The sequence below is a fragment of the Engystomops pustulosus genome, chromosome 4 (genome assembly GCF_040894005.1).
Source record: "Engystomops pustulosus chromosome 4, aEngPut4.maternal, whole genome shotgun sequence".
Taxonomy (NCBI): Eukaryota; Metazoa; Chordata; class Amphibia; order Anura; family Leptodactylidae; genus Engystomops; species Engystomops pustulosus.
This window is the reverse complement of record NC_092414.1, coordinates 76,826,609-76,838,415: the sequence shown is the minus strand read 5'-3', so window position 1 is coordinate 76,838,415 and position 11,807 is coordinate 76,826,609. Positions and strand designations below refer to the sequence as shown.

The 11,807-nt window shown below is 41.9% G+C and overlaps 1 protein-coding gene across 1 annotated transcript in view; it reads right to left on the bottom strand.

Annotated features, from left to right (window-relative positions):
• Positions 1 to 2,068: 2,068 nt before the first annotated feature.
• The window catches only part of LOC140126672 (tyrosine 3-monooxygenase-like), a 35,887-nt gene continuing 26,148 nt past the window's right edge, over positions 2,069 to 11,807 (bottom strand). Inside the window, exons 10-13 of the mRNA XM_072146388.1 lie at positions 8,971 to 9,027; positions 8,543 to 8,638; positions 6,868 to 7,001; positions 2,069 to 3,154 (exon numbers count right to left, since the gene is read on the bottom strand). Of these exons, the coding sequence (XP_072002489.1) occupies positions 2,995 to 3,154; positions 6,868 to 7,001; positions 8,543 to 8,638; positions 8,971 to 9,027 (447 nt within the window). The 3' untranslated portion in view covers positions 2,069 to 2,994. The remainder of the gene's footprint in view (positions 3,155 to 6,867; positions 7,002 to 8,542; positions 8,639 to 8,970; positions 9,028 to 11,807) is intronic.

Below are 11,807 nucleotides of genomic sequence, written 5' to 3'. Positions count from 1 at the left end.
GTAATTGTGTGGGTCTGACTACTGGGACACCCCCATGTCTCATTCTTACTAATGGGTGGAGTGCCAGGTACTGCTGCTCCATTCTATGCTCTGTGCCTGAGATAGCTGAGTAAATAGTCAGTGAATGGAGTGGCAGGGCACATGCTCAACCTACTGTTCCAAGCATTAGTGAGAATGGTATATCTGTTCTCTAAATTCTCATGATTGTGGGGGTCCCAGGAGTCAGACACACACCACCTTCTTATCCCCTATCCTGTATACAGTGGTGGATTAAATGTCCCATGTGCCCTGGGTTGTTCACACGACTAGGACCCCCACCAGAATCCAAACCAACATGTGTCCGGATGTTAGGACTTAAGTACTACTCTATAGCCTTAATCTTGTACTGTTTATAAAAGTAATGATGAACTACAATCGTGCTCTTATAACCCATCTATTTACAAAAGCTGACATTCCCGAACTGCATGATACCCTCCACCCCGACTGCTGTCCATACTAGATCTTTCAGACAGTGTTGGAGATGTGGATGCTGCCCCCCGGCCTCTGTGCATCATGCAGCTGAACTCCCCCTCATACTCTAAATAATCACGTATAACTTGAGGCTCCTAAATTTCCGTCCCTAAATTTAAACAGGGAAAAGTTATTGAGTGGAGGACACCCCCTAGGGTAGGAAATGCAGCTGCTTCTCATTAATTAAATGTCCTTCGGCAGAGCCCCTCTTTACTGAAGTGTCCACAGCAGAGCCTGCTTTTACAGAAATGTCCACAGTAGGGTCCCCCTTTACTGAAATGTCCACAGTAGGGTCCCCCTTTAATGTAATGTCCACAGTAGAGTCCCCCTTTACTGAAATATCCACTGGCAGGGTCCCCTTTTACTGAAATGTCCACCGGCAGGGTCCCTCTTTCCATAAATGTCCACAGCAGGGTCCCCCTTTAATGAAATGTCCACTCCAGGTGCCCCTTTAATGAAATGTCCACCACAGATGCCCCCTATTAGTGAAATGTCCACTTCAGTTGCTCCCTCCATCATTACAGTTATGTCCACAGCCAGGCTTTCTTAAAAAAAATTTAGAAAAAGCTATACTCACCTTCGAGCTTCTACTCCTCGGCCCCGCAGCTCCGTCTTCTCCTTTTTCCGGCCCGGGCAGCGCATAAAATATGCCGTCAAGTGGCCGCGACACCGCTGCGTCATAGTGATGCATTTGGGCCAGAAGAGCAGAAGGAGCAGGAAAGTGGGCATAGTTTTTTTTTTAAAGACTGATGGCAGATCTTCATATAGGGCTCCGGACGCCCGCCCATAACACCTATATGAAGATCCGCCATTGCCTTCGGATAGGTGTTAACTGCTAAACTTCCTCTTTAACTGGAATGGTTTCTAAACCAGATCCAGCTTTCACAAAAGTAAATATGGGCAATAATCTGAAACCTAGCCATGGATGGACATTGTACATATGAAGCCATGCAGTTCACAAAGCAGTAATAGGGCGAATTTGTAATATAAAAAGAATCTTTCTCACTCTGGAGGACCACAGCCAGGGGCAGTTTGCAACGTTTTGTTTAACCAGTGGTGGCGCTGGAGGGGAAGTGAACACCAATTGCCACGTTCCAGCAGAAGACTATAGTGGATCATTAGCAGGGCCTTAAGCAACTTATTGAAAGAAAAAACATTCAACTTAATTTTTTAACTTAATGATTCCAATTGCTAATATGATACATTAAGTTGCCATTTCTTTGACTGACTTGGAGTGACCTGTCCATGTCAGTTTAAGAAAGAAATTTAATTCCTCATGAATTAACAATTCTGGCTAATATTTTCTATGCTATCCTGTTTCTTTAGCGGAACACCCATTTGGCTTACTACTCATAAACTTCCAGATAAGATTATTAAGGAACAAGATATAACTATAAATAAGGATAAACCATTATTGTTATTCTATGAACAATAAGGTCAGGTGACAGGTTATGTTTATAAATAAATAAAAGAGAGGACAGAACATAAATACACACAAAATAGTGAGCTTGATACAACATTCTTTATCCATATACTGTATAAAGTAAGTAGGCTCAAGGCTTAACAAATGTACATAGATTTCTAGCCAATGTTAAAGGGGTATTCCCATGAAGACAAGTTTCTTAAATATACTCAGGATTACAAAATAACACATCCTCTAATTCATTGATATTAACAAAAATACAGCATTTCACAGATGCAAGTCCAACCTGTCTATCAGTCCTGGTGTACACAATTTCAGTTGTCCCTAGCCTAGACCCTGTATCTTCTGACTTTAGGGTCGTCAGCAACCTTGCCTGAGGCTTCACGGAGCTCTCTCCCTCTGCTCATTGGTCCCTGCAGGGGCCCCTCCCCTTGGATTCCTGGACCAGCTCTCACTCACTGACACAGACATTGATGTCCTGTCGACATGTAAACAGCGTGAGGAGTGCAACAGGCAGGTAAGTTCTTTATCCTGGGCAGAGGGAGAGAGGGAGGTATGTAATATAGCTGACAATGTTTAATGGCTGTGATAGTAGAGGGGAGAAAGTCATGTGTAATATGCATCTCATGGGTCTCATCACCTCTCATCTCTGATGTGTCTTATCTCTCACTTTTTGTGTGTCAGATACAAGTACAATGTTCAAAAACGAATTAAAGTGTTTATAAACATGCACCCTGATAATTTAACCACATTGTCAGCTCACAGAACTAGAGAGTTCACTAAGTGTCTGTTTAGAGAGTCCCCGCCCACACTCTGGATTCTTACACTGACCATCACTGAGTGTTTGGATGTAAAACATGAGTAACATGAGTAAAATTGTAAAGTAAGGGGTTAACAATGATATTTATTGTGTAAAAATCACTAGGGGATTGAAATTTGAGAATTTTCTCAAAAGGGCAAACCCCTTAAAGGGAGATGAAATCTCAGATCATGAAAACATGACAATTTCTCTGTTAAGATCTATACCTTATGTTTAAAACCCCTTTTTTTATTATTGGATTTTAACAAATCTTGTCAAGTGCGGAGCAAAGATTTTTAAGTTCTTCATTTATTTCACAGAGGGCAGTCCGGACCTTCTGAAAAGTGTCTAAGATTTCAACACTACAAGTAAAGGGATCATACCGCAGGCAGAATGGTTTCTTCATCTTCAGAGCATATTGTCTGGGAAATAAGTCAAAATATTTGTCAGTTTGAAAATACTGTGTCTATGATTGCTAGAAATTGTATTAAACTGTATTACATTCAAATGTAGATTTCAGGATCAGATTAGATATTTACACATTACATATAACCAAGCCATGGATTTAAAGCCTAGGACTATGTTTCATGCATTTATGGTGATTGATTTCATATGTTAGTAAAATACCACTGACTTACTCTTAACCCTTTGCCGACGATTTTTGTGATTCCATTTTACCCCCCACTCTTTAATTTTTTCATGTAGAAAGCAGTATGAGGGCTTGTTTTCTGCTTTCCAAATTTAACTTTCTTGTGGCAGTATTTTATATTTATTGCTTTTACTAATAAGCTGGAAAAAATTGCAAATGCAGTGAAATTGATGAAAAAACACATTTGCGTCGTATCCTTGTGGGCTTTTTTATTAAACGAAAAATAATCAGTTCACTCACATCCAAAACAACAGAATTAGCTATAATGCAAAACAATGATTATGCCAGTCTTACTGTGGAGTAGTAGGCAGACTGTATCTCCATTGTTATTACTCAAAAATGTAAGAATTGTGAGGAGCAGTGTAAGGCTTAGAGGTTGTGGATCCTCTGAACCACTGCGGACGATGACACAGGCCACTACCTGGGACCAGAGTCTAAGTGGGACCCGGTTTTCACCAGAGCCCGCCGCAAAGCGGGTTGGACTTACTGCGGCGTGGTACCACCAGGTCTTTCCACAGGCATGACTTGTCCGCAGTGGCAGCCAAGGTCGAGGTACAGAAACGGCAGGCAATCTCGTAGTCAGGGACAGGCAGGAGGTCAGGACGGGCAGCATGGGATCAGAGTCGGAGTCGTAGCACCAGGTCAGGGCAGGTGGCAAAGGAGCGAAGTCAGAAACGGAACCAGGGTCACAATGGGAAATCTCAATAACAGCACTAGGCATCAGACTCAGCTTTCTTTAAGACACAAGGCACGAAGATCCGGCAAGGGTAACAGGAGGAGGCAGGGTTAAATAGTTAACCAAGGAAAGGCCAGCACCAATTAGTGGCGCACTGGTCCTTTAAGTCTGCGTGCCGTCGCGTGCATGCCCTAGGAGTCGGGGACGCGCGCACACAGCCGAGGAGGACGGAGCAGCAGCAGCCGGGACCAGTGAGTTGCGCTTGCGAGATGCTGGCGGGGGACGTGAGGCACGGGGGAGCCCGCGACCCGCGATGTGGGTCTGGGGCCACCGTGACAAGCAGGAAAATAGTTAGCAGAAGTCCCATATTTTTTTTAATCAACTTTCACTGTATGTTCCAAATGAATTCTTTGTTCTCTGGGTTAGTAGGATCAGGGAGATACCAAATTTATATAGGTTTTATTAAGTTTTAAGAGCTTTTAAAAAATGAAAACCTTTTGTACAATAAAAAAAATGTCTTCATTTTGCCATATTCTGACACCAATAACTATTTCATACTTTAGTGTATGGACCGGTGTCAGATGTATATGAACAGTGTACATTTTACCATTTATGGGACTGTACGAACCTTTAAAATTTTTATGTGTTGTTAAATGGTGAAAGAGTGCCAATTCGGATATTAATCGCTGTTTGCCGGGATTCTTCACTAGCAAAAAATGATTTCATACTTTGATAGCATGGGACTTTGGTACGCGGCAATACCTCACACTTTTATGATTGTTTGCTTATTTATTTTTATTTGTGATCTAGTGAAAGGGGGTGATTTGAACTTTTAGTTTTTTTTAAAGGGTTTTATTTTTATTTTTTTTAATACTGCATTTAAAGTCAGAAAATAAAAAAGAGGATTGCCACTCAATGGGTCCGGTAAAATCGGTAGGTAATTTTATTCAAGTACAATTAAAATACATCTCCAAAGTAATTTCTAATTTGTATTTAAAGTCTGCAGGTAAAAAAGAAGATTGACACTCACTGTGTCCAGTAAAATTACTAAAGACCTGACGCATCAGATGGAGATGTCATTTTTCTTTTAATTGTACTTTGCCTGTTCCAGCGAGTTGGAAAAATAAAGTTACCTAAAGACTTTACAGGACCCAGTGAGCGCCAATCCTATTTTTTAATTGCTGTTACTGTTACAAGAAACAGAAAACTTCCTCCTCAAAATTATGCACCTGGTGGAGAGTGAGCCCAGTTTCCTCATTTGGCTCTTTGTATGTTAAGTCCCTTAGGGTACTTGAACCCTAGGGGTCTGATCACTTATACCAGTGATTTTCAACCTTTTTTGAGCCGCGGCACACTTTTTATACTTAGAAAATCCTGGGGCACACCACCAACCAAAATGACACTAAAACATATTATACATATAGTTCATAATATAGATTCTAAATTTATTTTACTCACTCATTGTGAAACCTGGGCCTGTTTCGATAAACACAAAAGGGATATCCTGGCAGGAATGGTGGAAAGACACACACAAAGCTCTTCCTCAACAGTTCTCAGTTTCTCCCTTTTTTTAGAATATGGTGCTGATTATTTTGTGGCTCATATACTGCAAAATAAAGGGGTACAATGAGAAGTACTAAGGCCATGAGGCCAGACTACAAGTGCCAGCTCATATACTCAGCATATGAGCTGGTACTTGTAGTGCTCCAGCCTCATGACTATAGTATTTCTCATTGTTATATGCAGTATACTGCTGGAGTACTAAAAGTACCAGCTCATATGCTGAGTATTCTGCCAACAGTTCATATACTCAGGCAAAAGCTCATATAGTCAGCATTATTGGTGGGCATTACCTTGGCGGTGGGCAAATGCGGGAGTCTCTCCGCACTCAGGATGATGCGCCGGCCTCGGTGACGTCATTTGTCGCGCGAGGTTCAAAGCTTGCACATGTGTTATTGTACACGTCTCCTACATTGTAAGAAGTCGTGACTGCGCATCGCTGCGCATTGCCGGGAAACAAAACACAGGGGACACTATCGCTGCGCATTGCCGGGAAACAAAACACAGGGGACACTATGGTGCCCCCTGTGTTTTGTTTCCCGGCAATGCGCAGCGATGCGCAGTCACGGCTTCTTACAATGTAGGAGACGTGTACAATAACACATGCCCAAGCTTTGAACCTCGTGCGACAAAATGACGTCACCGAGGCCGGCGCATCATCCTGAGTGCGGAGAGACTCCCGCATTTGCCCACCGCCAAGGTAATGCCCACCAATAATGCTGACTATATGAGCTTTTGCCTGAGTATATGAACTGTTGGCAAAATACTCAGCATATGAGCTGGTACTTTTAGTACTCCAGCAGTATACTTGGGGAAATTTCCCCCCGGCACACCCGACCATGTGTCGCGGCACACTAGTGTGCCACGGCACACAGGTTGAAAATCACTGCCTTATACAATATACTGCCATACTAAACTATTGCAGTATATTGTAAAATTACTAGATATGAAAAAGAACCTTTATAGATCCTGCTTTGACCCCTTGGTTAGGATCCTGGCTGTCATAGCAGCAGGATGGATAAGTGCCGCCATCACGTTTAATGGCATTACTTAAGGAGTTATGTGACCTATGTCAGCTGTGTATATTAGCTGCATTGTGCAGCTGATACCCGCTATGCATGCTTATTTCAATGGTAAGAAAGGCATGTCTGTCATGCTCATTACCTCTTTACCACACGTTGTTGAGAACGTTGATGAACATGGGCTGAGAATTGATTTCTTATTTCACATTACTCTAGGGACATTATTACCTGAGTTTTACTGTGGAGTCTTCAAAACTTTCAGATATGAAGTAAACAGGCTGATAGGAATTGTCTTGATAAGGGTGAACTGCTGTAAGTTCTGGATCAAAGTTCTTAAGAGCAGGCGTATTTGATAAAGCATACTGAAAATACACAATCATAGATTTTTCAATAATCAATATCCTTTTATTTAATCCAGAATCAAAGATATTGAGAAAAGATAGAAAACTATAGAAATATAATTTAAGGCCCCCTGCACTCAAACCTTTGTTTTCTGTGTCCTCAAACCACGGATCTCTTGTCCATATTTGCAGGCAGCGGGGAAAAGTCACAACACATGAATTCAGTCCCATTGTAAAAATATTTGTAATAATTTTTATAGTTTTAAGCCATATGTTCACAGAAGAATCCTAAGTATTTCATCCATATCTTATCTGTATATGTATGTAGCTGATCCCCTAAAAAAAACCAAAGGCTGGCAAACGATGTCACTCACTTGTCACCTGTCCCATGAAGGGTTACTTAGCAACTGACCACAAATACGCTTGGCATATGGATGACACCTGTGTGGCATCTGTATTTTTCACACTCCAATAGGCTTCTATGGGAGGACCCAGCTCACACACAAGGTTACAGAAACCACAGCGTTGGATGAGCCCACAGAAATACATGGGGAGAAATACATTTGATTGCATAACCAAAAACAAGAAAAAAGACAGCAACCCATGTTTGTTTGATGCATGCAGCCCAAGGTCCTAGTGTGCAGGATCCATAGTCCAAGACAAAAAAAGAGAGAAGGCCACAGCATCCAACATGATGAAAAAAGGTTAAACCTTTATTCACAGGCATAGAAAAAACTGTGCTAGACATAGATTAATGGCAAATCGAAACATTGCAGTTTTTTCTATGTCTGTGTGAATAAAGGTTTAACCTTTTTTCATCATATGCTGTTGGCTTCTCTTTTTTTGATTCCATAACCAGTGGACAGAGATGGCCAAACCTGCATGTGGTCCTTAAAATTAATCATGGCCCGTAAGTTCATTGGAAAATGTCCATAGGTGTGGTTCCATGAATTTATTTGTCTGATGGATGAATGAACACATCAAAAGTTGTCTTTTTTGTTACACATAAGTATAGTTACTGGATGTAGGCTAGTCTCACACACATGCTAGCTTTTTCCTTGATTCTGCAACACAAGAGCCCAAGGAAGGTGACTATGCTTAAAATGATGGCACCAAGATGTTCCATAAGAACCCAATTACAATAATAGGGTTGAATTGGGGGTCTGTTATTTTACCAAAAAAGAATTCCTCTAACACAGATGTGAACATTACAAAATACAAGTTTCACCATTTTTATTAAAGACCCTCATTTATTAGTGCGTGAGAAGCAGCAGGATTTAGGATGTTCATATACTTCACGTAGAGCCCTCACATGTTTGTTTGAAATGTATAATGTTATTGTACAGGGAAAGATGAAATATTGCTGCCCATAAGTAAGCTGAGTATTGTGTAGTCTTTCATATAAAGGATATGGTATAATAGACGCATATTAAGAATTCATTGATTTTGATGGTAGAAAAATTTCTCACAGTTGTTCTTTTTTTCATGCTTTCTATTCTAGATTTAACAATAATTTTGATGATTTTTGCCGCTACTCTTAAGAATATAGTTAAAATACTTACCATGAGTTCCCCATAAGATGAGAGGAGGCCAGCGCCATAGGCTTTAATAGATCCATTCTGCTTGCAAAGTCCAAATTCAATGGTGAACCAGTACAGCTGAAATAATTAGAGCCATGTGTTATAATGCGCCATGCACCCGTGTGGTGAACCATGTGTCCAACGTTTCATTACACAAATAATAATATTTATTTTCTGAAATGAGAACAGCCTTTTAAGCAAAAAAAAACAGAACTGAGATTTAATTGTGTCTTACAAGTAAGGATAGCCTGTTCTATTTTGGTCCCTGTTACATTTCAATTAATTTATTGTAAATAATAAAAATGACTGCAGCTTCTAAATGAAGTGATTTTTTTAAACATTGTAAAATATTTCATTGTAATTGTTGTATGTGCAATTGTAAGTGCAAGTGCAATTAATTTAATACTTACAGTTGACAGTTTTTCAATATCTTCGTCAGATGCTCCTAGCGATGCAAGACCGATATCCTAAAGAAATAAAACATGTTTGATGTAATGCCACATCTAATTGTGTGTGTTTATATATATATATATATATATATATATATATATATATATATACCGTATTTTTCTGACTATAAGACGCACTAGACCATAAGACGCACCTAGGTTTTAGAGGAGGAAAAATAAGAAAAAATGTTTTTTCCCCCAAATAGTATGCTAAAATTTTTAATAAAGTAACAGTAAAGTAACTGGACGGTGCGGTGCAGCCATGTTCCTCTTTGGAGAGGGGCAGGGGCGAGCAGCGGTCACCCCCTCCTCCTCTCCTGGACACCGCCGTCTATCATTAGATAGAATTATGCTGGCATGTAGTCAGGGGGTCTCAAGAGTTACCAGGGCTGTATAGGTATGCGCATATGTGACAATGGTCACAAGAGCTTACAATCTATGAGGAGGAGGAGGACACATGAGATGACAGTGCTTGTACAATAGTCACAAGAGCTTACAATCTATGAGAAGGAGAGGGGCAGAGGAGGTGACAGTGCTTGTACAATGGTCACAAGAGCTTACAATCTATGAAGAAGAGGGGAAACAGGAGGTGACAGTGCTTGTACAATGGTCACAGGAGCTTACAACCTATGAGGAAGAGGATACAGGAGATGTGAGTGCTTGTATGATGGCCACAAGAGCTTACAATCTATGAGTAGGATAAGGGGGCAGAGGAGGTGACAGTTCTTGTACAATGGCCACAAGAGCTTACAATCTATGAGGAGGGGACACAGGAGGTGACAGTCCTTGTATACTGGCCACAAGAGCTTACAATCTATGGGGAGGGGACACAGGAGGTGACAGTGCTTGTACAATGGCCACAAGAGCTTACAATCTATGAGTAGGATAAGGGGGCAGAGGAGGTGACAGTCCTTGTACAATGGCCACAAGAGCTTACAATCTATGAGTAGGATAAGGGGGCAGAGGAGGTGACAGTGCTTGTACAATGGCCACAAGAGCTTACAATCTATGAGGAGGGGGACAGAGGAGGTGACAGTCCTTGTACAATGGCCACAAGAGCTTACAATCTATGAGGAGGGGGACACAGGAGATGACAGTGCTTGTACAATGGTCACAAGAGCTTACAATCTATGAGGAGGATGAGGGGACACAGGAGGTGACAGTCCTTGTACAATGGTCACAAGAGCTTACAATCTATGGGGAGGGGACACAGGAGGTGACAATCCTTGTACAATGGCCACAAGAGCTTACAATCTATGGGGAGGAGGAGGACACAGGAGGTGATAGTCCTTGTACACTGGCCACAAGAGCTTACAATCTATGAGGAGGGGACACAGGAGGTGACAGTCCTTGTATACTGGCCACAAGAGCTTACAATCTATGGGGATGGGACACAGGAGGTGACAGTCCTTGTACAATGGCCACAAGAGCTTACAATCTATGGGGAGGGGACACAGGAGGTGACAGTCCTTGTACAATGGCCACAAGAGCTTACAATCTATGGGGAGGGGACACAGGAGGTGACAGTCCTTGTACGATGGCCACAAGAGCTTGGTCTGTGGGGTAAGGTACCTTCAAAAGACAGCAGCCACTACATAAGAGTGTGAGAGCAGAGACAGGGGGAAGGGAGCACTAACACTTATCTGATCCTGTGCTCCGGAGAGAAGTTTCAGGTCAGACACTGCAGCAGCCATGTACAGGCTCCTCTGCACACACTGCCGGCAGCCTTCATCTTCTTCTTCACTCTGAACCTCCCGGGCTACTTACAAGCCGAGCGGGTATTGGCCAGAGCTAGTGCCTTTCTCCTCCCCCTCTCTCTCCACTGCTGCTGCTCTGCCACAAAGCTGGAGGACATCGATATATATATATGAGTTACAAAGCGCTGCGCTCTGCAAGCTTTAGCTGCCCTCCATTCCCTCCAGCAGTGGAGGGCTGAGAGGAGGAGCGGCACTAAGCACAGCCGCTGCGCTTCACTGTGAAGGGCTGCGATTACTACCAGCATCAGCTGGCAGAGCGCAGCTCCATCCCCTCCTGCAGGCTACATCCGGACTATAAGACGCACTACTGTTTTTTCCCCATTTTCTGGGGAAAAAAAGTGCGTCTTATAGTCCAGAAAATACGGTATATAGAATGTAGAAAAGTCCAAGCAGCACGGCAAATATCCCAAAAAAGTCACAAAAATTGAAGTTATGTGCAAAGCCGTATTGAGTCCGGGCAAGGGAGGACTCTCCAAGTAACAAATAATGAAAAGGCAGCACAAAAAAATGTGGTGAAAAAACGGTGGTTTTAATCCATAGGAGACGGCGGTTTGTCCAAATCCGACGGTTTTCCGACGGCCACGCCCCCGATTTCCGTTGCATGCATGCCTGCGCCGTTGCCCCAAAATCCCGGGGCAATTCAGGGAAAATCGGCGCAAAATGGTAAAATATCTTTACAGCAGTAAATCTTTTAACCCACACAGTGCAGACTAAACACTTCATGTAATTGTTTCACTGCTGTTTTCTACTACTTATTACATGCTGTATGCTCCACCATGTAATTAAAAGTGCCAGGTTTTTCATTTTATATATCCTGTGTGTATCTACTATACAGAGTTTCATTTATTTACTTGTAGAAATTTTACTGGATTATCTGCTACATTACATCCAGAGAAAACGCAAATCATCATGAGTCCTAAAAGCAGCTTTAGAGCAAGAAAAGGAAGCCCACTTTACTACTGCTGAGAAACATTTCTAACAAATAACTTAGAAAGAAAATGATGAACAGCACAATATGGGCATAATTCTGTTTGCTTTAAA